The 27,029-nt window shown below is 40.3% G+C and overlaps 1 protein-coding gene across 1 annotated transcript; it reads left to right on the plus strand.

The window, feature by feature from the left end:
• Nucleotides 1–450: 450 nt before the first annotated feature.
• On the plus strand, nt 451–20,914 carry LOC113998942 (cytochrome b-245 heavy chain). The gene is made up of 13 exons (XM_027742042.2): nt 451–570; nt 3,250–3,345; nt 4,745–4,855; nt 7,365–7,449; nt 8,623–8,768; nt 9,169–9,359; nt 12,273–12,402; nt 13,308–13,400; nt 14,750–15,003; nt 15,288–15,450; nt 16,259–16,405; nt 17,577–17,701; nt 18,407–20,914. The coding sequence occupies exons 1-13, from the start codon at nt 526–528 to the stop codon at nt 18,531–18,533; spliced, it is 1,713 nt and encodes a 570-aa protein (XP_027597843.1). The 5' UTR covers nt 451–525; the 3' UTR covers nt 18,534–20,914.
• Nucleotides 20,915–27,029: the final 6,115 nt, after the last annotated feature.

Raw genomic sequence — 27,029 nt, forward strand, 5'->3', positions numbered from 1 at the left:
AGGCTTGAATGTGCTACACAAGAGGAGTGTTAGATTACATTTCGAAACTTCTGTGTACACTGAATTACTGGAAGAGAAATAATACTAGTGATTATTTATCAGCAAGGATCAGCATGAACTGCATCTCAGACCTGAGGAGATAAAAAATGACAAGTCTGGGCAGAGATAACTCTTCTGTGCTTTCTATATTACACCTCAGCATTTAAAGTAATATAAAGTGGCAATACATTTTTTAGTAGAAAACCTGAGCAGTTGCATTATTTACTTTATCCTGTGTATCACAAAGAAAAAGTAGGTTATTTCAATAGTTTATATATATTTGGGTTATGAAAAATTATATGTAAAGATAGTAGAAACGCATTTGAAAGAGAACTATGGGCATGATTCAATGGTTAACTTATTTCCTAAATGAATGAGAAAGGAAACAGGTTGCTGCAAGCTTCTGCTCTCACTTCCTTATGAGAGAAGACATAGAGGCTGTCTCAGAGAGAGCGGGGCTGTTGTGCACACACATCTCAGGCAATCATGGGTAACTGGGTGGAGAATGAAGGACTGTCCATCTTTGTTGTTGTAAGTACAATTTTTATTGTGATTTGTGTCAAGTAAAAAGTTCTACAGAAAGTTGTGCTAAGCAGTTCTCACTGTGCCAGTGAATGATGCACCTGATTATGCTGAAACTAGGGCAGCAAGTGCAGGGAAATGCTTCAAGGGAATAATTTTTTCAGGAGCTCTGTTGGGTATCTCAGTTGCTGTAGTCTTCATTGTTAACTGAAAAATGATCATATATTAACTTTAATATGCTTTGTTAAAAATATTTTAGTTAAGGAAAACAGGTGACATTACAACTCAACTATGTGCACTTCAACAGAGAAAGCAATTACATCGACCACCTTTCCTTGCACTTTTGTAAATGAAAGTGGGTGCAACTGAAAGCACAGTGTCTTGATAGTACAAAATATGTGTTAGAGTAAGATTTAAGAATTTAGAGCAGATTTCGTGAATCCTTCATCAAGAGAACTAGCATTTGAATTGAATTTGTTTACAGCTTGCATAGAGGGGCTGTGAAAGTAGGTTAAATTAATTCTGAGCAAAATTTAAAAGTATTGAAAATCCCAGTTGCATTTAAGAGTGCTAAAGAGTAAGCAGGGCAGTCCTCCTTGGAGAAAACTAAGTTAATATTTCAGTGGTTTTTTCACTTCACAGTGTGAAGCACTATAGGTATACCTAAATACATATGCTATATGGAGATACACATATTAAATAACATATACAACACAAAAATGTAAGAGCAGGTGTTGTTGCCAAGTGTGCTTAGTAGATGTAAATGATGAAAGGAAGAAAGAGAAGACACAGAACTTAGATATTTGTGGTGATGGAAATGTGAATATCTTTATTTGGTGGAGCATTTCTGCTGCTATGAAGAATCAATACTTTCATATTACGTTGTAGATGAGTAGCTCTAGTTTAGGAACATAACCCTGTAGCCATGGCACTTCAGTGCTTTGAAAGGGAGTAACTGGATTTACTGTCACCTTCAGTGACTTGAGGAAGTTGAAACTGCCAAGAGGTGAATTTTTGCTTTTGCTTTTTTTTTTTTTTTTTTCCACCACCAGAACTGAAATATTAAAAGAATTAAGTAAGAGGCCTTTATTTTGTTCAAATAAGGAATTTGAGTTTAGAGCCTCAAAGCTGTAACAAGGTCAGCTAATAGGGAAGGAAAGCTACGGAGACACTGATAAAACCAGCTAAAAGGGCAGATCACTGGAAACCTTGCTGAAGGGTTCTGCTTTGGCCTCTGCAGCTTTGCTGCACACTGACCAGGTACAGGGTTGTCCAGCGCTTGACAGAAACAGGACTGACACCATTTCTACAGATGTGCCTCAATAGAGCAGAAACATGTCAGCCTGAACCCCATCCTGTGCTGCCGCCACTGGCACTGGGTAAAGAGATGAATGACTGCAACTCTACCCAAGCTGCCAGAGGGTGTCACAGTGTTTCCAAAGGATCCATGTTTCATATGAGTTAACACCCAGAAAAACTGTAAAAGACCACCAAGATGAGGCCAAGCATCTTGGTCTTTTAAATGCTTAGGATATTTATTTAAAGTCAGAGTGTGTGAGAGTGTACCCTGAGCATTTAATCCTGAGATTAATCCTGAGAACAAAATCCATGCTGTTTTAATGAGGACTTGGGGATTTCCTATATACTGCCTTACCCTGGTGGAAATCCCTTCATTTCCCAGCATTTATTTACATTTTCAAGATCTAAACTAGTCCTAAGTCTTTTTATAGTGTCAGTTGGGTCAAAACCGTTAGCAAAATGTATTAGGATAACTCAGGTTAGCAGGGGTGAGGGACTGTAAGGTCACAGTTTCTGGAATCTTTAACTTCTAACCAGAGACTGAGTTTTCTCCCAGATCTCAAACTTTCTCTGTTTTCATGCACCATTCAATAAACCTACTTAGACCCGCACTGATGCGGGTTTGTTTCAACATGGGATATAAAATCAGCCATCCAGTGCCAGGAGGGCAATTGCCCAGGTTCACGATGATCTTTTTGCCCAGATGGATCTATGAGTTGATAACTTGTCTTTTGCTAAAGAAACCAGAGAAAACTTGCACCACGACATGGGCAAGTGTGAGAAAATTCTGCAATACAGCTATGAGGAAGCCCAGTTTTGGCTAGTCTGCGTGCTACCAATATTTAATATTTCCTGATAGCTGATTTCGGACCCTCAAAGCCTCCTCTTCAATTCAGCCCTAGCTGTAATTTAGGCTATCTGTGTTTAGATCTCAAGCTTCTTTGTCCTTTGTCACAGCTCCTAAGTCTTCCTCATACATAGGTTAATGTGCCTGAGGAACTGCCATTTGGCATTGCCTGAGGAACAGCCATTAAGTCCCGAACTTTTAATCGTGTTCGGTGATTCAACTACTCACAAAATTAGTTAAACACCTGTAATATCATGGTCCTTTTGCAATTAACGTGTAAACTCCTTGAGCTGTGCAAAAGTTTCAGCCACACATTGCTGTATTTTGGTTTATTGCCACTCCTGTGCCCTGCGTGCACACATCAGAGCCTATTTACACCCGAAAAATTTCTGTCACCCCTGCTGAAACATTTATACCCTGCAGAACACATGTCTGTGCAAACAGAAGCACAGGGAACTAATTGACCATTATCTAAGCTGCGTAAATTCAGATGGATGATCTCTAAGAACAAACTGTAAGCTTCCTGTTTAATTCTCTTTCAGCTGGTGTGGCTGGGGTTAAACGTCTTCCTCTTTTGGTGGTACTATCTTGTGTATGATGTTCCACCAAAGTTCTTCTACACCAGAGTACTCCTCGGCGTAAGTACAAGACATTATTATCTTGGCATAGACAGAGTACAGCGATTTTGCCTAGTTCTACTTGATTGAAACAGGGTCAAGTGGCTGGAGCAGTAGGTTCATGTAGGAGTTAAAAGTCACATGCAAACAGATAACTGAATGCAGACAGATGTCAAGTGCTTCTGAAGAGAAAGCTGGTACACAAAATAGAGAGATCCCATTCCAAACATGTTTTCAAGTAGCTATTATGCTCCCGGTAATTAAAGTGAACATTAATTGTGGCTGCTTTATTAAGCAAAAGTTGAATAAAATATTGCCATTGAACTATTGTGCAATTATTATCCCTTGCAATTATTTTTCAGAGCATGAATAGTTTACAAAGATATTAGCTCTGAAAAGCAATCATCATTCACATATTCATCAAACCTCTGAATTACAGTCAAGTCGTGAAGTGATCCTGGATCCTGGGCTATTCAATATAATCCAGCTGGTGAATGCAGCATTATGTGTCCTACTAAAAACTTGCTTCCAAAGCTACGATGGGTCATGACCAATTGACAGGGAAAATTAATTTGTTCACATATTTTAAAACCCTGATCACAGACATTTGAAGCCTAAGCTTCAAATCATAGAGCACAGGGTTTTATCAAAGGTTTGCAAAGCCATGGTTTAATTCAACAAAGCATGAAATCTCATTCTGCATACAACTTCAGATCTGTGTTCCAAATCCTGTCCTTTGCAATCATGATGTAGTTGCCTTTGAAATCACAGAGACCTGTGCTTGAACAAGTAGGGCTCAGTGTAACCCCAAGTCAGTAGCTGTGGTCTGAAACCTGAAAGGGTCCCAGTCCATGCAAAGAGAGCAAATATTATCTTTTCCTTGTCTTCACATAATTACCTCATTTCAAACAGTCTTTGTTCAAAAATCTGAAATAATTTAGGGTGTGAAAACCAACATTAAGGAAACAGATTCCTAAAAGATGAGGCAACAAATTTCCTTAGACTCCCTTTACTGACAAAAGAGAACTTAAGCCACTTCCCTCATAAGCTGTCCATCTACCATAACCTCCAGTCAAACTGAAACAACAGCTGTGAGACTTTCTTTACACAAAACTCTACTAATGGTTTAGATTTGCATCTGTGTTTGACTGTTAATTGCCAGACATGACAGGGAGCTTTTTATACAACCATATTATTTGAAAACTGAAGGTGTCTATCTGGAGGAACATGTTCTGCTTGCATGTGTCTCTGACTTTGCCAGAGCACGATTACTGCAAAATGTGATCATTCACGTTGTTAACATGAACTCTAGATCTCACACTCATTGTAAGTTGTGATATAATAAATAAATTTGTGCCTCTCTGTGTCCCAGATAATGTCTTAGGCAGTGCATTTAATAACAGCCTCTCTCCAATTACAGCGTGCCTTGGCCCTTGCAAGGGCTCCTGCAGCTTGCCTGAATTTCAACTGCATGCTGATTCTGCTGCCAGTATGTCGAAACTTGCTCTCCTTCCTCAGAGGATCAAGTGCGGTAAGATGAAGAAAGTATTTCAAAATTTATGAAAGATATTAACCTGAACAGCCTTGCAAATATACCGAGAAACTTTGTCCAAGTTCCCCAAATATACCACACTTTGGGGATGTCCTCTTTTATGAAGCAGATAAGCCTGGAGTTTTACTTTGAGCAAGACTGAGGTCTACTGCCCGTGGTGTATCCAGAGCTCTGTTGTGAGGTTTAGCCTTGAATTAGTCCTCTATTTTTTGCTGCCTCCTGGACATGGTGCTGCCCTGGATGCAAAGTCCCTCTTTTGGCTGGCAGCGGCTGTTGGTGCTTACACACATTCATGTCGTTTGTCACTGAGGCAAAACCCACTTAGAGAGGGAGATGTTAGCCCATGTCTGACATCTTTCCATAGTCAGTTCCTAAGATAAATGTAGTTTTTCACAGACTTTCAGAATGGGGCTTTTTTTTCAGCTGGTTCATAAATTACATTCTTTCTGGTCTGAGTTGCATTTCCATCTCAGGATGAAACAGTTCACAGCCTTCTGACTTTTTCTAGCTCCCAAACGCAGATGTTACAATCAGCACTAAGGAACCATCACTAAGAAAAGCACAGGTGATTCTAAGTGACAGCTGGAGAGGCTTCCAATGATAGTACTGACTGTATCACACTGCCAAAATCAAGACTTCAGGCTATTATGGCAGAAATAATGCAGACAATGATCCAGTGAAAAAGCAATATTCTCCTCAAGCTCATGAACTGTCCTTCCAAATGTATGATTACTCCTTTCTTTCTGGCTACTTTAATATATACATGATCAACAAAAACAGTTTACAGAAGCTGGTTTTCATCTCTAAATCTAGTATGAATTCTTCCATGCCAATGAGACAGCCTGTGGGGACCGAAAAAGCAGAGCAGAAGAGGAAGTGGTAAAACAGATGCAGTGTTTCAAGAGTTCTTCATAAGGGAAGAGAGTGGGATGTGAAGTAATAAGAAAATAATCAGAGACAACCCAGGCTGTTCCTCCATCTAGTACATATATCCTGAAAATAAGTGTGGCTGAATAAATGAGATGTGCCTGCCACACTAAGCTCCTAAATTGTGTTTAGGAGTAAGGCCAGTGCTCTAGACTTTCTAAGGCACAACACTTAGGAATATGAAATTGGAACCACACACATTGGGTTTTCAGTTTTTTCCTATACCCCTTCAGATTCTGGGCTGCTACAAAAGCAGACAACCATACCCTCCATGTATGTAAAAGGAAAGAGAAGAGTAAATAAAACTGTAGGTCCTAAACTGTTTTTCCCCCTGAGATAGATCACCTAGTATCTGCCAAAATTCAGAGCTGACTCCCCAGGCTTCAGAAGTCAATGATGAACATAAATTTAGTAAGAAATAAGATTGCTATTGGACAAGGCAAATGCAACTGGAAAATGATGAGGTCAAGACCTTCTTGAGATTCCACAGAGGTCGATCTGAAAGCGGGTTGGGCAGCGACCTCCTGAGGTCAAAGCAGTGAAAGATCTGAAGATACTGAGAGATTACTGAAAGGCTAAAACCCGATTCCAAGCATTGAGAGTTGTACTCCAGCTGAGACTTCATGCTACATTTTATTCTACAATCTTTTTAATTGTGTCTCAAGATACGGAGACAGTCAAATTTCTCCTGGCTGATATTATAGTCTACAGAAATCATTGCAAGAGCCCCAGAGTGTTTGCCTCTTGTGAGGAAATATTTGTGTTAGTTTACAAAGTATTTACTTCCCTTGGCCAGCCAGCAAACCCAATACAAAGCTACAACACATGATAATCATGCCTTCTACTGTGTGGAGACAGCAAATGCCAGCTTTACGGGAACTTAAAGTTCTAGGAAGACTCCCAATGATTGCAGCACAATTCAGATGGAGCCTGTTAGGAACCCACCATCATTCTTCATGAAAATATCATTCTGTTTTTCTTAAGAACCAAGTTCTTTGGTTTGTGTCAGCAGAGATTTTTTCTGTCTGTTTCTTTTTGGGTTACTCCAACAGTAAGTGAATTCCTGCAAGTACACTCAGTATTTTGGGGAAGGAATCCCTTTGTATTACCACCATAAGTGACTAGCACATTTGGGATGGGAGCCCTCTGAGACAGTTATCCAAACTTTACAGTCCATTTCTACAGCATGAACCACAACTGTAGGATCCTGACGCTGAGTGGCAACTTGAGAATCTGCCATGGTAGACTGTGATCCTTCCTTCTGTTTATAACCTGTAATTTAACACAGATAAGATATATACATTTGTCCTACTGGATGTTAAGTTTTTTCTCATTATCAAACACTTTGTTTCAGTGAGACGTGTTGAGAAATAATCTGTTATTTCCATTTTCTGAAGTATGGGGTAAAATATTTTTGACTATATCTAGGAATTCTAGATTTCTCCTAGCAATGTCAGCAATTGTTGTGTTCAGGGTCACTGTTTTTGTCCCCGCATTGAAAAAGTTTGCACAGACAACACAAATAGTCTTCAAATATGTTTTTTTTTCTTCATACCTAAAGTGCTGCTCTACCCGTATCAGACGACAGCTGGACAGGAACCTCACCTTTCACAAAATGGTGGCATGGATGATCGCCCTTCATACTGGTTGGTACTCTAACTTTTCTTTGTTTGTAGCTTTCTTGTGCATTTTTTGCACAGAATCTAAGTTGGATTCAAGTTCTTAAGGATATGAGAAGAAACCTGATTTCATTAACCTAAAGGACTTAGTGTGTGCCAAAGCTTAAATCAGATTCCAAATATTTGTCAACTGGCAGAGAGCAAAAGATAAACAAGAAAGAATACTTTTCTTTTGAACAATCAGCATGATTTATGACAGTTTAATAAGGTGTATTTAGCAATGCCCTGAAAACCAGGTATCCTGACTTGAATTCTTGTTGTTTAGACTTATTTCTTAGCTAGCATTTCTGAAATAAATAATAGAAATTATTACAAAAAAAAGGTATAAAAAATGTGGACTGGCCATGAAAATGTTTTTATTGTATTTTATCTCTCATTTCCTAAACTAAGGGGTTTCTACCATTTTTTTTCCATCAAATTCCTCACTTCTCAATGCCAGTGCCTTGCAAATCACACATCCTAAAACAGTCCCTGTAACAGCACATTACTTGAGCTGAGCAGGTTCCCTTTCTGAGCTGTGGTTGAAATCCGAGCACCACTTCACAGGCAAGGAGCAGGGTGATGCAGTCAACATCAGGTCACAGAGGAGGTCTGAAGCAGAGGAGGATTGTTTGAGGCTGTTTGATCTGCATCTGTTTTGAAGGTGAATAAGTATCTGCTTATACGAGAGGGGACAAATTTTGTAAAGCATTGTACATTTTTACCCCTGCAATAACCTGTAGTAGAATTAGTGTGAAACATCTCAGCTGTTTTAGGTTTTTTCAACCCAGCAGGAATATTATTATTGATTATTAGCATTATAAAAGAACAAATGTGACCCCAAAGAAATCCAGATTCACTTTTTGGCACTTAACTGGATGAGAATGATCCTGACAAATAATTTAAGACATTGTTGAAAATCTATGTTAAACAAAAGCGTGCTGGAAACTTCCCTTTACTTCTTACCCACGCAAAATTGGTAAACTTCAGGTGGTAAAGCTTGAACAGTAAAACACATCAGTGATCTGAAATTGTGACGAGGAGGGTGAGAATGGCAAAGGTCTAAAGCTGCAGTCGACAAACGTGACAATGTTTCAAATGTAACTCAAAACCATGAGTACTTGTGCTTAACGCTGATTATTCGTTTCCTGTCGCTCCCAGCAATTCACACCATCGCACACTTATTCAACGTAGAGTGGAGTGTGCAAGCCCGTGTTGAAGAGAAAGGAACTCTGGCAGCTGCACTGTCCAGCCTTGGTGATAAACCACACGAAAGCTACGTCAACTTTTTTAGACAAACTATTGGGGTACGTGAAATCAGGCTGTGAAATCAGTATTGCGTTTGTTTAGATGATCACATAAGACCAGAGTGCCTATTTCTGGTGTGCAAAATCCGGGTTTGGGCCATCTTGCAGCAAAACCTTGTATAATTAATTTCTCTATGTTTGTCAAGAATAGTGTTGCTAAATTTTGGTGGCACCTTGAACTTTTTCACCTAAGGATTTCAAAGTAGTTTAAAATCATTATGCAAAAACAAATATCCTGCAAAGCAGTCTTCTGACTGGATTTTGGCATTGCTGGAATACAAATTCACAGAGGGTGGATTTCAGACTTGTAACAAAGTACAGGGTTTGGTGAGTGATGGTTCAACTGGCTCTGCTTTGATGCAACCCCTTCTTTAGACCAACATGTACATTTATTTCACAGAATCCTGTGGGGGGCCTGTATGTGGCTTTCACGTACTTGGCTGGTCTCACTGGCGTTATCATCACGCTGGCCCTCATTCTAATCATCACATCATCCACCAAAACCATCCGAAGGTCGTATTTTGAAGTATTTTGGTACACCCACCATCTCTTTGTCATCTTCTTCATTGGCCTTGTCATCCACGGTGCTGGGTGAGTATTTGTGCTTATCACAAAATACGTGATAACTACACTATTTTAATTTAAAGCCCTCTACACGCATGAGTATAGGATTTCAGCCTCTGAGCAGCAGTAATTTTTGGTGTGCCAATCAAAGTGATGGGCCAATACAGGCTCTGAGAGCCAAAAGGCTCTCACTGATAGGTGCAACAAGCTGTCCACATCACATGAGGTTTTATGAGATTTTGGCAAACTGCTCACTGACGCTCAGCTTTTTCTGATATCTTAATTGTAAAGCTCTTTTCCAAGGTTCCTGTTTCTAATTGTTAATTTGTTTTTCTCTCCTAAAAGGAATTGCATCACACACATGCATGTAAGGACATCTCAGTATAAAGATTATACAGAGTCTAGAATTTTGATGGGTAAATGAAAATTATAGTAATCACAGATACAGAGTTATGTTTCAGATTGGATGAACTTTTAATATTAGCAGCATTTAAGAATAGATTTTTAGCTGCTGCAGCTCAAATACAGTAAGTTTTTCTAACATCCAAATGCCAAACATCTTTTTCCACTGTTGTCTCATTCCATATCTTCTTATGAAATAGCTGAAAAGCCTTATGAAACAGTTTAAGAACCACACAGTTTTATCCCTTAGAAAAATGAACTTTAGTTCCATTTTGTAAAACCAAAGAACTTGTAAATAAAGAAAAAAAGAAAGACTCAAGTATCCAAGACACATTTTGTAGTTCATAATTACACTACTTTGTCCTTTTTAAAGGAAATTCTAGGTGCATTAGAAAGCATGCTTGAAAAATGCCCAGCGAAAACTGACTATTCAAACCCACTTCCTTTCATTCCAGTAATGCCATAAAAAAAGACAGAAATGAAAGTAAAACGGGAAGAACAAAAATAGAAGGCAGATGGGGATCACCCCCAACTATTTGTCCATTCCAACTTTCAAAACAAGGAGAAGTTTTAAGCAAAACCTGCTGAAGGAAAAGAACAAGTGACTCATGTTTTCTGTAGCAAATATTGTAGAGTTACTGACACAATGTCCAAACTTGCCAGTAGCTACTACAGAATGCTGTCATAAAGAGGCACAGGTGTCAGTTTATCTCAGGAGACAGAAGACTGTCACATGTATGTATATATACACACATATGTACATATATATATATATTTACAGAAAACTGAACCAAATATTACTATTAGAATCAAAGGGGCAAATTCTTGTCTGGTACAAGCTCTTATAGAACTTTTATAGCACTGATGTTTTTTTGTGCATGAGTTATATGTCACAGACAGATGTTCCCAATTTCCCATCTGTAAATGTAAATAGGAGAGAGTATAGAGGTGCAGTTCACTCTGCTATGGAAGCTAAAGAAAGACTTTCAGCAAAAAAAAAGTCATTATAAGGCTACACTACTGAAAGCTGAATTACAGTACCAGAAGAGTATCTACACTGAGTAATAAGGGAAAATAAGTTTTTCTTTCTCTTGCACAGGGTACTGACATTTTCAAACCTTGAACAGAGCATAGGGCAAGGCAAAAACTCTCAGGCCCCCTTTCCCTTAAGCAATGGGGTGAACAGAGGAGGAAATGGGCTCCTCCTGTTCTCATAACTCATACCAGAGGGTGGCTCAGCTGAACCCACTGTCATTAGTGGGGAAGTAAATTGCAACTGCTGATGTTCCTGCAAACTGCAACTCGTGATGCTCCTGGGACAGTGTCACTGCTTCCCTTTCTTTTCCAGGCAGGATATTAATCAAACCTTTAATGTGGAAGAGGTTCATTAGTAATATTTATGAGCAGAGCAGTATCTTAATTTTCAAGAATGTACACAAGAGGCTTTCTAATAACCCTCTGATAAATCTGTCACCCAAAGATAGCCACGCATGTGACTTAGATACCATGGGAGTTTTTTGAAATATCAGAAATGTAGTCTAGTTCACAGACACTGAGCTAGAAAAGCAGAAAGGGAAGTCATGAAAAGAAGATATCAACAGAATTATATAGGCATAAAACTAAACAGCCTGATTAGAATCAGACTGTTTCTAGGGAAAATCAGCAGATCTAATCTGAATTCCTCTATTATGATACTTACCTACTGATTACCATCATTTCTGGGACTCTCACATGCCCCTGAGGTTGGCAGAACTCCAGAGAGAAGTAACAAATAGTGAACAAGATCAGAATACTTTTTGCCCTCGAAACTGAAACTGTCTCTCAGCACTAGTTCTGCCACTGGAAATACAGCTGGATCAGTCAGAATTCTCTATAATAAAACAAACAACAACAACACAAAAAACCCCTAACGAGACAAGACAATAGGGGCCAGATAATCAGCTGGTATAGCTGATATAGCTACTTTGTGTAAGAAGCATCTGTGTTCACTCACACCACCTGAAGGGCTGCCCCACCGCTTTAGAGGGAGAAGAAGGGTCAAAGTAAGAATATATGTCGGAAAGGGCTCTCTAAATTTGTAAGATAATAGAAATAATCTCTGTACTGCTCAGTAAGAAATTGATTGCTTGTCCACTCCAGGTTTCGGGCTTTTTGATGTTTTTTTTTTCTGTTGTTTGTTTGGTTTTTTGTTTGGGTTTTTTTGTATTTGGTTTTGGTTTGTTTTTTTATTTGAAGAAAAAAGCAGGATAACTCAAAAAAGAAAACAGCTGTCCTATTGTGACCACATCCTGGAAATGGCAATGGACAGAACTCTAATCTTGAAATCAGTATTTTCTCTCACAAACTTTCTTCCCCATTTTTATTTCTTTAATAGCAATTCTGTGGGTTGATTAGAGCACTAAAGCTGTATCAAAGCTATAGCAGTGCAGTAGTCCACAACTCAGTATAAATAGAGTAGTACATAAATAGAATAACAGTAAGGGACAGATATCTTCATTTTAATTTCATTGCCTTAATGATCTTCACTTTTTTTTCCAGGCGTATTGTACGGGGCCAGACAGCTGAGAGTCTGGCTGAACATAATCCAGAGATTTGCTACAAGAACTTCACTCACTGGGGGAAGGAAGGGGCTTGCCCAATTCCCCAGTTTTCAGGGAATCCTCCTATGGTAAGAAAAGTTGGCTTGAGTGTAAATCCAATTGGAAATGTTTACAGTTTACTCTGTTTCTTAAATAATATATGCACTTGCATAGAAAAACAGCCATGTAACCTCAGTGCTCTTCACTGGCAGCTTTCCTTACATGAAGAAATAGATTTCAAGACAATGGATGATAAGTAGAAGTAGACTACAGACAGACAGGCAGACAGACAGGCAGATAAACAGACAGGCAACCCATTTTCATTGTGCCCTAAAATGAGCACAATTAACAGGCAAAGCAAATGAGCAAATGGTATCTGAGAACTGTATATCCAAAAAGTAACCAGTGTCTTCCGGAGTTTTCTAGAATCACATAACAGATAGTTTCAGATTATTAATGAATCATTAACAGAAAATTAATGCCTCTGGAAATGTGGCATTGAAACTTCAGCTTTTACTGACTAACCAACCTGGTTTTTCTTTCACATATCAGATTGATCTGTTAACAGAAACCACATATTTTCCTGCAGTAATACAGACCTGAGTCAATAATACATTTAAAGTTTTATTGCACATTTCACTTCATTACCTTATTTTTTAGACAGGGACAAAATTGCTTGTAGGAAAACACCTTGCTGTAACTCTGGTAGAAACTAAAAAGCCAGCTGTAACTCTCTGACCAGAATTTTGAAGGTGTCATATATCTTAAGGGTTCCCAACTCTGGCTAATAAGGAACCTAGATTACTTGAACTTCATTTCTGCTTGTAGCATTTCTAGGATTTGATTTGATCCAAGTTGCCATCTCATTGAGCGGAAGGTGTCCCTGTCCACAGTAGGATGGCTGGTACTAGATGGTCTTTAAGATCCCTTCCAACCCAAACTTTTCTATGATTCTACGATTTTCATCACCTGACTTATTGTCTTCTGCTTACAGACATGGAAATGGGTAGTAGGTCCCATGTTTCTGTACCTGTGTGAGCGGTTGGTGCGGTTTTGGAGGTCACAGCAGAAGGTTGTTATCACAAAGGTATGTGCTGATGCTACACCTAATACCAGGCAAAACACTACCATTATTTTCCAAATGGTGCAGCAAAGCCAGAGGCTCCTAAACAACAAAGTTGTCAGTGAAAGGCATGTTCTGACCACTGTCATGATGCAAACCTCTAACATCCTCTAAAAGGGAGCAAGAGGAGGAAGTTTAGCTAAGGCACAGGACTGAATCTTAGGAAGGAGAATTTTCTTTGTATTGGGTGAAAAATTATATAATGCAGAAATTCAACAGACTTAAGAGTAGTTTAAGATACAGAACAAATGACTTCTGAAAATGAGAGTTAAAGGGTGACTATTTTATGCCCTCAAATCTAATGCTGAGCTTCCATTCCCCATGATGTGTTGCAGAAATACTAACCCAGGTTCTGTAAGTCTGACAGTTAAATTAGCAAGGCACTAAACCTAAACATATAAAAACTACCCTGGCCCTTCCCAGTGTAACTTCCTCACATGACACTGTGCTGCATCTTGAGGACACACCCTGTTCAAATCACAGCAGGGTTTGGGGAATGACATTAGATGTCTCTACTGTGCTCTAGAACATGTTGGAAGGTGCCTATATACTCATGTTCTTTTGGTAATTTTACCAAAATATCTGTGAGCCATTTCTACACCATATGTCTGTTGTGTCTGTTTAGTGCCTGTCAGCAAAAAATTTCTTCCATAGTTGTAAGCACTGTTATTAATACCTACATTAGCAGATAGAGAGGCTTGATTCTCCCTCTTGCAAATATCTTTTGAAAAATGAAAATAACTTTGGTAAACAACCTTAAAATTAAAAAATCACAGTGGCAGAATTATTAGCAATTACTAGCCTTGCTTCTAGAATATTGCTTCTGTTTATTCTTGGCTAAAAAATAGCCAAAGTCCCACCCAACAATAATAAGACAACATCAGTTTCCAGTGGTTTTGCCAATCCAATTCCCTATCTGCATGATAGCTCTATGTTTTCTCCCCTTTATGTACAGTCAGGTCCATTAACAATGTGCTCTGTGCAACTGTGTAAGGTGTATCTGGAATTAACAATATGTACATGTAGATCTGGTGATGTGCTACAAGATGTGCTAGTCTGGCCTGTCCCTTTTGGAGGGACTCCAAGCATGGTGTGAAAAACTGTTTCAACCAAAAAATCAGCATCTTCTCCAGGCTTTCATCTGGCTGTCAGTGCTGTTCCTCACTCTCAGTTCTGCTGGGAAGACAGTTTCACCTGCTTCCCTTGCTCTCAGAGTAGAGGAAGATGACAGTGATGGAAGATGTTCATACATCCAGTGAACAGTGAACACAAATGTCTTTTCCTGTTTTTCTCCCTTGTCCTTCTCAATGCAGGTGGTCATTCATCCCTTCAAGACAATTGAGCTCCAGATGATGAAAAAAGGCTTCAGGATGGAGGTTGGACAATACATTTTTGTCAAATGTCCAGCTGTGTCTAAACTGGAATGGCATCCATTTACATTAACCTCTGCTCCAGAAGAGGATTACTTCAGCATTCACGTCCGTATTGTGGGAGACTGGACAGAGGGCTTGTTCAATGCCTGTGGATGTGATAAACAAGAATTCCAGGAGGCATGGAAGCTACCCAAGTATGTACAAAGAATCTCTGTGGTAAAGTTAACAAACACCTATGGCAGTCTAAATTTTGCTCAACCAGTTTGGTGACACCAGCGATAAAACTTTAACTACTTCCATCACAGACATGGGCCTTAAGTGGCTCTTCACAGTTTCTTCTATCAACTCCACCTCTCCTTTTGCTGACTAGTATTCAGTCCAAATATGCATTGTAGCAGACAAATACCTTTTTACTGTTATTTTAAATGATGTTAATAAATATTCACTATTGATTTATTGAGCATACTTTCAATTTCAGGATAGCTGTGGATGGTCCCTTTGGAACAGCGAGTGAGGACGTGTTCAGTTATGAAACTGTTATGCTTGTGGGAGCTGGAATAGGGGTCACCCCCTTTGCGTCTGTGCTCAAGTCTGTGTGGTACAAATACTGCCACGATGCGACCAACTTAAAACTCAAGAAGGTATGTGTTCTCATGCCCAGAACCCATGTAATTATTCATGGGCCAAGAGCCCAAATCAAAATAGGAACAGCAATGGTGATCTGGCTCCAGATATACATGAGTCCTAAAAGAAGAAAGAGTCCAGTTGCCTCACAAGGTTAGCAGGAGAGATCAAAAGCAAAAGCATAATGAAAGGAGAAATAGCCCATGAGCAAATGTACACACCGACTGTGGCCCTGGGGATTTCCACTTGCACTGGAGATGGTGTTCAATCTCCTTGAGGAACACAAAGTCTGAGGCACTACTGCAGCCTGGGAAAATATTGCATTCCTTCCTCAAGCACTAAGAGAAAAAATTTTCATCAGTGGCAGAGCAAAGCTACCATCCTCCTCTCCCCTCTTGCTCCTGGAAACTCCCTGTACAAAGGTGTGGGGTCACATTTTGCAGTTATGGTCCTATTCAGAGAACAGAACTGGTTTTGTTATCTCCTTTATCTTTCCTGCCAGCATACAGAAAGAGAGTTCACCTCTAAATCATTTCTTTATGTCCTAACAAACTGTTTTACAAGGAGGTAAGTAGGGAAACATTGTGAACTAAAAATGTGGAAGAGAAATAGAAAGATATTTCCTTGTTCTTGCAGTCAGTCATTCAGCTTTACAACCCTCCCAGCATTAAAACTCCTGAACAGATTCAACAGCATCCTACCCATCTACTGAAGTGGTCAGGACAATTTCTACAAGAACTCCACAACCCTCACTCTGTCAGCAGATACAAACGCAGAAACCATAAGTGCCTGTGTCCCCTGACAGCTCACTCTTGTCTCTTCCAGATTTATTTTTACTGGCTTTGCAGGGACACTCATGCCTTTGAATGGTTTGCTGACCTCTTGCAGTCTCTGGAGGCCCAAATGCAGGAGAGGAATAACGCAGATTTTCTCAGCTATAACATCTACCTTACAGGCTGGGATGAAACTCAGGTAAACACACAGTGGAAAATATTACTTCCACATGCACTGGCATTAATCTTAGCAAGTCTGTTTTGATAAATGTTCAAATGGTCTTTTATCCTGGGCATTCATCTGTCTCTCAGAGGTTCTGAATGCAGACAGGTATTATCCATCAGGAGTTACATGGGATCAGCAACTACTGTGCACTCTGACATCCTATCTGGTTTATTCTGGCTGTGCAATGTGGGAAGCAGGCTTTCCTCACAGCAGCAATGTCAGCTCTAAAACAGTTAATGCTGCCTAAAGCATATAATTAACAGCATTTGGGACCAGAGAAGCTAATGCACAAAAGGTGAACAATAGCAGCATATTTGTTTCAGGACTCTCGTGAGTTCCCTGTCTGGTCCCACACTTGTAGATTGCTGTGAGGGTACAAAGGAGCAGCCACTCGAGAATGTGTGATGAGTCAGGAGACTCTTACTTTTAGTGAGGTTTTAATTTAGTTTCATCTCACTGTTGCAAAATTCACCATGTGCCTACAGTGCTGTGGCTCAGCTGGACAGAGAGGAGGTGGAGGAGCAAGGTAGGATGTTATCACATGTACAGTGTTAAAAAACAGGAAGGGAAGAAGAAAAGTCCCACAATTTTCGCTTGGGGAGAAAGTTACCTGTAATACTTTTTTTTCCTCACATAAAATCTCTGCAGAACTCTACAGGGCATGAACTTAAGCCCTTAACCACATCTTCTCTTCCTGGCTTTACTTAACTTAGCTGGTCCAGGTGACAGTTACACAGGCAAGGCCTCATATGGATCAAACCTTCCAGAGAGCAAACTGGCAAGACTTCATTGCAGTCAAGACAGTTTTATTATTGTACCTGAAGGGAAAGTTTTGTTTTAATTTGCAGCTCTATTTTAGAGTTCTTAGACCAAAACAGTTCATTGCAAAAGAAATTTAATTTGTGATCAATGCTTCATAGCTTTAACTTTTGAGATCGCCCAATGTGGGGAAAAGGAATGGGTAGACACTGATAGTCAGGACTATATGAATGTTAGCTTTCCTTTCAAAACCCCATAAATTCCATTTTCTTGGTTGGGAAATAATTCAGTCAATATTGACATTCTTATTTTTTTTTTAACAAGACATGATGCTGCCATATCTACCTCTGTCTTTACACTGTCCTTTGTGTTTCATTTCCCACAGGCCACTCACTTCGTGGTGCATCATGAAGAAGAAAAAGATGTGATTACAGGCCTTAAACAAAAAACCTTGTATGGAAGACCTAACTGGGAAAATGAGTTCAAAACTATTGCTGAGAGGCATCCTGGGTAAACCTGTGCAAATTTATAGTGTCTAAGGACTTCCTCTATCTTAATGCCATATAGCACAATCTTGTTCCTTTGGCTGATAAAGTCTGAGGAGCACTTTTTTTTTCTAGCAGTCTCCAGGTATCTTCTATTCTCTTTTCAGCAATGAACATGATCTATGATCTTGACCAAAGTGTTTTGACTTACAATTTAAAAAAAAAAAATCATCCTTTTTTGGTCAGGTACCTCTTGGAGTGTATAATTACTAGCAGAAGATTTAGGAAAAAAACATAACACATCATTTCAGCTGAAGTAAATAGGAATGAGAGGTGATGTCTAAATACCTCCAAAACCACTTTCTACTTCTAAAAACAAAACCTGAATATGGATGACCTTTAACTAAGCAGCTAAAATTAGTAGGAAAAAACCGGACAGCTCCTCTTTTGTGCCATAAGATCTTTGAAGCTCTATTTCCTTGATCCACTGAGGTTGATAAAGCTGTTTTCACTGACTTCTGCTGAGTTAAGATTTAGCCCACCGTTATTTTAGAAGCAGCAGTAAGTTTTAAGGGGTTACAAATTTTAAGAAAGAGACATCCAATTCTACTTTAGTTCCTGTAACTGGGAAAAAAAACCCCTTGCACTATAGAACATAAAAACTGTCTACATGAAGAACATCCAGCTGCTCCATACCTAGTTTCTGACTATATTTTCATTTTCTTAACAGCTCCAGAATAGGTGTTTTTCTCTGTGGACCTGAGGGCCTAGCTGACACACTCAACAAGCAGAGCATCAGCAACTCAGAAGCTGACCCACGAGGAGTACACTTCATTTTTAACAAAGAAAATTTCTAACTCCTAAGCACGTGGGAGTCATTTCAGCACAAAGACTGGATGTGTTTTTCTGTTTGGATTCTGGGAGGGATGGCCCAGCTTCTAATTTCAGCTACACTAACACAAATCCCTTTGCTTCTTGGGAATTACTTTGGCGCTGTGGTAGAGTAAAAGAGTCAAGTTTTACCTCAGGGAAGTTTGCACTGCCTTCCACGTGCTGGCTATTTAGTAGAAATCTATTTTCTTTGTCTGTGTGAGGGGATTTCCCCTCAATTAACTGCCTTTATCCTCCTATTATTCATCATGACTGCTGAACAGTCTGGGCTGCCATACGCATTTGGGAGCCAATTCACACTGATAAAGCTTAATGCTATTGAACAATAAAACATTCTAGCATAATGCTTGCAATTGGGAGACAGCTTATCCTGGTTGCAGCCAGTCCCTGAAGCAAGGGAAGTTGGGGAAGGGTGGCTGGGAAAGTTAGTTCCTTACTAGAGGAAAACTCTTCTGCGCACCAGTGTCTTCCAGGCTTCCAACATAAGCCTTAAATGCCCTGTCCAAGAGAGAATGCAGGCAGCTGAAAAGCAGCTGCTTCTCTTTAGGGAAGTGGACAACTGGAAAGGAACCACCTGGGCTCCTGAGGACCACCCCAGCTGCAGGGGTATGACGAGGACAGATTCAACCCCAGTCCCACACCTGGCATATGAGCCATCGCTTGGCTGCTCTGAACACTCTCAGTTTCACTTCTTCAGATTCACGGTGCAGGGATCCAAACAAGAAGAGGTTTTGTGTTTTCAAGACTGCCATTTCTGATTTTCAAGGCTGAAAAAACTTGTTGTTAAATGATTTAATGGCTATTTTTCTGAAGCTCTCTTAAAAGCACACAGTACCTTTGGCCCTGTTGTTCAGCTGTTCCTCTTTGGTGGTGAAAAAGGCTTGAGAAAGGAGCGATCACTTTATTCACAGCTACAGAATAAGTCTCCCATACACAGCACAGTACTTCTGTGGGTACACTACAGGTAGCAGGTTCTTAAAAACAACAACAAAAAGAGAACTGAAAGTTCTAATAGCGGTAGCAAAGGAACAAAAAAATAGATAATAAAACCAGAAGCATAGAAAAAACATTGAAAAAGCAAGAGCAAAAAGCCTTGAAAAAGCCCCAGTTTAGTATACTATCAGTCTTCTGTTGCCTAAGCAGTTGCCTGCTTAGTGATTTTTAAACTCCACAGCCAAGCCCTGTGATAGTTCCTACACAGCACAAGACCTTGCTGACAGGTTCTTACAGCCACAGAAGAAAGTGGTGGTCTCCTTCTGCCATTTCAGACAAATTTGTGAAGCCATCTGGTTGCATGTGGCATATTTTACACTTCATCTTGCCAGACAGGATGTGTTCTCCATCTACAGCAGTTTTAAATGTTATCGAAGCTCTCAAAGCTGCTTCAGAAAGACAACCTACCAGTTCCTATTTATTAATATCAGTTTTTGACTAATGTTGGCAAGGATCAGCTCTTGGTGGGGAATTTTACACTTCTTTCCCTCAGAAAGGCCATATTCAAATCCACATAATTCTGTCTGAAACACGCCTATTAAATATTAGTAGAACATAAGCAGAACCTAAGAAACTTCTTCTGTAGAATGAAAAATATTGCTACTGAAATATAATAAGGGTCTCATCCTATGCAGAGAGTACTGAAATAATTGCCTTTGATTTTAATGAAAATGTGATCAGACTTTTATACTCTTAGAAAGTGGGCAAAGAGGAATCACGAGGATTCTAATGGAGATGGCATATTTTTCATATGAAGAATCTTGGAGGGGTGTATTTTAATTCACCCATTAATTTTCTAAACATTTCCATGTTTGTTCTTAAAAGGGATCTTTTCTTAGTCAGTCATTTGCAATGACACTCCCTGACCTGCTGCACACTTGTACCAGGGTTTGTTTGTCACCCAAAACTCAGAAAAAGTAATTCTGTGTTTGTTAATAAATCACCATCATCCTAAAACATATAAAAGAATAAGCAAGTGAGAGTTTCTCAGTTTCTTTCAAAAGTTTGTTATATTCCTGCTAAAATAGCAAGCCATGCATTATCAGTCATGGTCTGAATATGAAGGGTTGTTTATATCTAGGATACATGAGTGAAACAGAGAGCACTGAAATACAAATATAAGAACCAAACTAGCTTGTCCTCAGGGCAGTGGGCTACAGGTGAGCCTAAAGGACAGTCCTCCTTTGTGGCCAAATGCCACTGCTTGCAACCTGACCAGGTTTCAGTTGGGGCTCTTGCTGAAAACTTCCTCCTTCCGCGTGTTTGTGGATTTTCTCTCTTGGTGGCAGGGAAGGGGATCACTTTCACAATAAACTGATTCTTTTGCTGTCAGCTGATTCTTTTGACTCCAAAGGGCCTGCCCTGGAAACAAAGGGTGGTCTCTCACCTTTGTTTGAGAAACATGGTATTATTCAGCAGTTTAGCCAAGGCCATCTGGCACCATGACCCTGCTGCAGTAGCACCATCAGGGTGTTCTGAAAGGCAGGGCTGTCTCAAGGTTGGTTCTGTGGACCCCAAGGTGAAACAGCGTGAGTGGGGTGGCACTGAATGGTTGAAGGCAGGACTTGAGGGAGCTCCATGTTTCATTGATGAGAGTCAATTGCCACCACAAAACTCTTCCTTCCATCATTATTAAGTTCCTAATTTGTTGGGTGACAAAGTAAATGAGCTACTGTGCTTGCTCTGGCAGAGCTCTGCCACTGTCCATAGCCATAGGGTCTCTGGGAGCCCTCCAGTATCACCTTCATTTCCAGTGGAATCTAAACAACACAAGCAGCTCTCCCAGTAAGACTGTCCTTTCACAGTAACCTTCAATCCTAGCTCTGCCTCATGGGCAGGGATGACTCTAAAAGAGGTAAAACACCATCAGTGCAGACAGGAGTGCAGTCTGTGTGACACATGTTGTTGAACTTAGGCTGTACCTGAATTTAGAAAGTGGATTGACATCTGATCTGTCATTCAGTTCCAAAAAATTTGCTATTCAAATGAAAAATGATCTGCTGAGGGCAAGAAAAGCCAGTTGTTGGACAATTAAAATAACTGTTTAAACTAATGGAAGCAATCAGGAGTTCAGTTCAAAGTGACTGAAGAGTTGGCCTCGCTTATGGCCTCAGCCTAGCATATTTTCCTTTTCTTCTTATATATTTTCTATATCTTCCCATATGTATCATCCAAAATAAACAGTTAATCAATTCATTAGTATCCTTGCTCTCCAGTCCATTGTAATTAACCTTACAGTTAAAAAAGATCATGACACTCAGGGGTGTTGCACAGCTCTGGTTTCTATTGTCCTCATCTTGATTCTGGAAAGTGGAAGGGGGCTTTGGAGAGGACATGGCACTGGGCCATACTCAGACAATGTACTCAAACAAGACCTTCATCTGTACTGGGTCTCATCTAGTCCTCCTTCCTTCTCTGGTACCTACTTGCAAAGTGTGCACATGGGCAAATGAAATCCAAGTTTTCCTACACTAAAAATGCTGCTCTGCCTGCTCACCATCATGGTGGGGAAACCACGCTGATTGCGAAATAGGTTTTCCTCTGAAATCTTGTCAGACTTTCTCTGCTGTGTGGGGATTTTCTGCCTTTCAGTTCTCGAATGATGGGTTAAACTAAATTAGAAACAGAAAGAAAAAGCTGCCTGTGAAACACAAGTAATTTTTGAAAAAAAAAAAGAAAGAATGTTAATGTCTCATTATGGCACTTTTTCTGAGGATCCTGCTCTATTTTTGGAGTGTTTTTAGCAAGTTAATGTTTACTGATTATATTTTTTCATCTTACAATGAGTTTTTTGTAGAATTCATAGCCAAGTGTTAGCCCTGACACCCAAACACATGGTTATATATGCTCAAAGGAAGTCAGGAGCATACATGAAGATGCTACAGTTCTAAGTGCTGGTGGGATCAAGATCCTCATGCCTGACTGTGTAAAACAGTGTCAGTTCAACAGACAAGCCAGAGCAGTTATTTGTCATGAACCAGACATTTGGTTTTGCATTTGATACAGACCTTAGCAACCCACTGGTCTCATTTACATTCACTACATACAAACCAGCTCAGACTAGCAGTTAAATTAATCACGGTAGAGTGCAAAGGTGTTGAAAGACTTGATTAAAGATTACAAGTGCTTTCCAGTCCTATTTTGCACCTCTGATGGCCTCGTTCCCCTCTTTCCACTGGTACTTTTCTGCCTGGCAAACTGGTGCATTTCTGCCCAGACAGCTACTCTGGATTTCTCTCTGTCCATCTCTTCTACCAATTGCTGCTGTCCACCCTTCACTTACCCACTCCTTCCTGCTCCCAAGCTCTGCAAATTTCCTAAAAATCTCTGACTCCCATGTCTTTTTGCCAATGTTGTAAGTGCTTGTGCCCAATGCAAGTTCAGGCACAAGAGGCACTCTCAGCTCCAACCACTGCAGTGCACATCTCGTGTAACATGATTCTGCTGCAACCTCCCCTGTGACTACAAATAGACCAGGGCTATTTGCATTGCCAAAATGGACTGTTTTGGTCCTCTCCCATAGTATTTTCTCCTTCTGCTTAATGATTTTAGTTTTAAATTCTGCAGTGAAAGAAATTTAGGAGCTGCTCTACTCTAGGTTTTCAGCACGTGTGTCGAATTATGTACATTTATCCTGCAAAAAAATACCTGCATTTGACCCTGTATTTCATTTACCGTGTTCAGAAATGAAAGAAATAGCCAAAAAACTCACTACCCCCAAATACCCATCTACCTTGCTGAGCATTATTGTACAGGGAGGGAGAGAATGGCCTGCCAAGGGGGAGCCAGACCACCTTTATCCCTTGGAACTGATGTTTTATAATTCTGGAAACAATTTACAAAGCAGGGGCCCCTGCAAATAACCTTTTGGATTATTTTGTTTTGTACTTGTAGGTCAACTGGTGTTAAGACCAGAAAACATAAAAATAACATTCAGTATAAGTTTTATGGTCTCCAGGGCATACTGTATACTCTAAATCCTTCCAGATTGGTGGGGAGGTTTACTGTGAGTTAGCAGGGCACAGGTATCAGTGACAGATTTGAGATAAGATCTCTGTAGCAGCATTTGGAGAGGGGATCTTGAAGCTGGACGAAAGGGAACAGTAGTAATCAGGGAAACAAATGATCATAGAATCACAGAATGACCTGGGTTGGAAGGCGCCTCAAGTATCATCTAGTTCCAACCCTCTTCCGCAGGTAGGGACACCTACCACTAGACAGGTTGATCAGAGCCCCATCCAACCTGGTCTTGAACACTTCCAGGGATGGGGCATCCGCTGCTTCTTCTGTCCCACTGCCTCACCACCGCCACAGTAAAGAATTTCTTCCTAATAACTAATCTCAACCTACTGTCTTTCAGTTTGAAGCCATTCCCCTTTCTCCTGTCACTACACAATCCTGTAAATAGTTCCTCTCCATCTTTCCTGTGGTCTCCCTTCAGGTACTGGAAGGCCACAATTAGGTCACCCCGAAGCCTTCTGTTTTCCATGCTGAACAATCCCAGATCTCTCAACCTTTCCTCGTGGTAGAGGTCCCCCATCCCTCTAATTATCTTGGTGGCCTCCTCTGGACTTGCTCCAACAGGTTGATGTCCTTGCTGTGTTGAGGACCCCAGAGCTGGATGCAGTGCTCCAAAGCAGGGTCTCACCAAAGCGGAGCAGAGGGGCAGAATCACCTCCTTTGAACTGCTGGCCATGCTGCTTTTGATGCAGGATATGGCTGACATGATGACAGATACTATATGAGTCTTAGCTTGTGAGACTGGATAGAAAAAAAAAAGCATCCCCCAACTGTTAATGCTGCATGAAAAAATCTGCATTTCTCAGACACAGTGAGGGGGTGATAGATATAGGCAACTTACTACTAGGAAAATTTAACAGGCACAGTTGCTTTTATGTAACTAACAGAAACCAGCCCCAAACCAAAGAATATTATGAAATTCCTCATGTTACTTTCAAGTCATTTCCAAACACTAAGCTCTAACCCATTAAGATGGCCACTTCCCCTTCAGAAGTAACAGATGTTCCCTCCTTATTTAGCTAATGTCCACAGCCATTTAATTTGTTTCCCTTCTCCCCCTACCAGTGGATAAAAACACTGTTCATTGCCAGGTAATGGGGACAGCTTTTGTATTTGGTAAACTCACAAGGCAGTGGTATCAGCAGAGAAAATACTGGTGGGGTGAGCAAACTGCTGCCTTACATGCCAGGTAGGTATTTACTCCTGCAGAGGAAAGTGTCAGTGGGAAAGGTCACCCAGGACTTTGCACATCTTGTAAATCCCACAAGCTGCAAAGGGAACCTCTCACCTTGTTTGTCTTGTTCTCCGTCCAACTCAAGAAAACTCTCATCTTTTAAAATACTAATAGAACCAATTTTTTGCTAATACAACATGCTCAGCAGTGACCTTGTCTTTATCTCTGTCCTTATAGTGAGACAATGGTTGGGCTCAAATTCCTTTCTAGGACTGCTATTTTTGGGGTGGCTAATAGTACCTCTGTGTTCCTAGGACTGCCTGTGTCCACCCATTTCAGTTTTCTCTCTACAGCCAAACTGAACAGCTTTCAGGCTGTAGCTGGGCTTTTCTTTTATGTCTGAATAACATCCAGCATAGCTGGGCATTGTTCCCAACTTCTAGGTGATACAGTAATAATACTATTAGAATAACAATACTACTACTGGTACTACTACTGTTATGGACAACCAAGATCATACATTCCAGTGGCTACTGTTTGAGCAATTCTTAAGCCAGGTTTCCAAGCTAGTTTATTTGTTTAATCTGTTTTCCAAAAGAAATGAGATGGGAGCTGAGGGGACGAATGGATTACTGAAAAAAAGGAGAGATGGAGGCCAGGTTCTGTAAATTCAGCTGCATTTCAGTGTTGGTTCTATGACTTGGAGTTTGCCATTTATTTAAATAATCTACCTATGCAGAAAATAAAAAAAAATAAATCTAGAGCTCTATTCTTTCTTCAGTTTCTGTTTCAGCTGTTGGTATTTTCCATGCCCCTTCACACTGATTCTCTTCATTGCTTTTCTCAGTTTCAAGTTTGGCTTATAAAAGAGAGAACATCATGCAAATTTTTACAAGATTGAAGGAAGTTGGCAATAGATAAGACCAATTATATTTTTAATTTGGCAACATCTGTTCAGTATCACTAGTTACCACTACTGGTACTATGTCTCTTCTCAAGAGAAAGTATTTTTAATAGTAGCAACACTGAAATTAAAAGTATGTAATGTATGGAGTTAAGCATGCATACAAAAAGATTACTTTTATGGGGTCCAACAGTTAATACCAAAACAGCCCAAGCCAGAAGATGGGCAGGTGACTGGCTCATCCAGCTCACAGCTGCAGCTGCTGCCCTGAGCCTGGAATTCCCAGCAGGGAAGTAAGAAGGGCGTCCGTGGGGTATCTGCCAGCCAGCAAAGCCAGGCTGTTTGCAGCCTCATGTTCCCTGGAGGCTGTGCCAGTTTCACAGAAAACACGGGTTTCATGAGGAATGGCATAACCATAACTGCCCCTCGATGTTTTGTAACAAACTTACTGTTACTTGTTATAACTACTTTTAAGACCAGAGAGGGGGGCATTTCCTCCTTGGCTGACCCCACACCCGTGAGTGTGTCTGACAGGCTCTCCCACGCAAGGGCACCTGCTGTAGCTGCCCCCTGCACCCAGCGGCAGCAGAACTGTCTGTTCAGAGATGTCTGTGTTTTTCCAGTTGTTACTCAAATAAAGCCGAAACTGCACAGACAGACTCACACACCTGAGGTAACTGCTTAAGTTGCTTATGATGTCAAAGCAATGCTACGAAGAGATGAGCTTGGAAGATCTCAGCACTGATCCCTAAGCCCCAGCTGATCCAGAAATAAACCTTAAATTAAAGCTACTCAATTCCTTCCCATCCAAAGCCAGCTTTTGCAAAGTTGTTCCCTACAAAAAATCATTTCAATTTTCTTTCAGGGGACGTGTATAATGAGTGCCATGACATAGGCAACTATAATTGGCTCACAGTGTTAGTAGACCACCTAGCTACAGCTGTGGCTACCATTTGTTTAATTTCCTGTTCAACCAAGGCATGAATGTTATATAGCTATCACAGCATTGATCTGTGAGGTCCTTACATAATCTTGAACACATTTCAAACTTGAAGACATTTCAAACTAACAAATGACCTCAATTGAAACCCTGCAGTAGATTCTTGTATGATTTGGTCAGACAACTTTCAACAGCCACTCTAAAAGCCCCCACATTTATTGACTGAAGTTGGATCAAGTCATGACTGCCTCAAGCAGGGTGCTGTGAGTACCAATAAAGGCAGTCATAGCCTTTCTATTACCTAGCCCTCCCAATTCTGCCTTCTGCTGGCTAATATCTAAATGCTAAGTTGTATTATCTCTGGACAGGATATTTGTTTGTATGAACACTGTTGGAGCCCTTGTATCATACCTAGATGTTGCTGAAGTGGA

Source organism: Pipra filicauda, unplaced genomic scaffold (assembly GCF_003945595.2).
Source record: "Pipra filicauda isolate LSUMZ 115617 unplaced genomic scaffold, ASM394559v2 scaffold18_size4552066_pilon, whole genome shotgun sequence".
NCBI lineage: Eukaryota > Metazoa > Chordata > Aves > Passeriformes > Pipridae > Pipra > Pipra filicauda.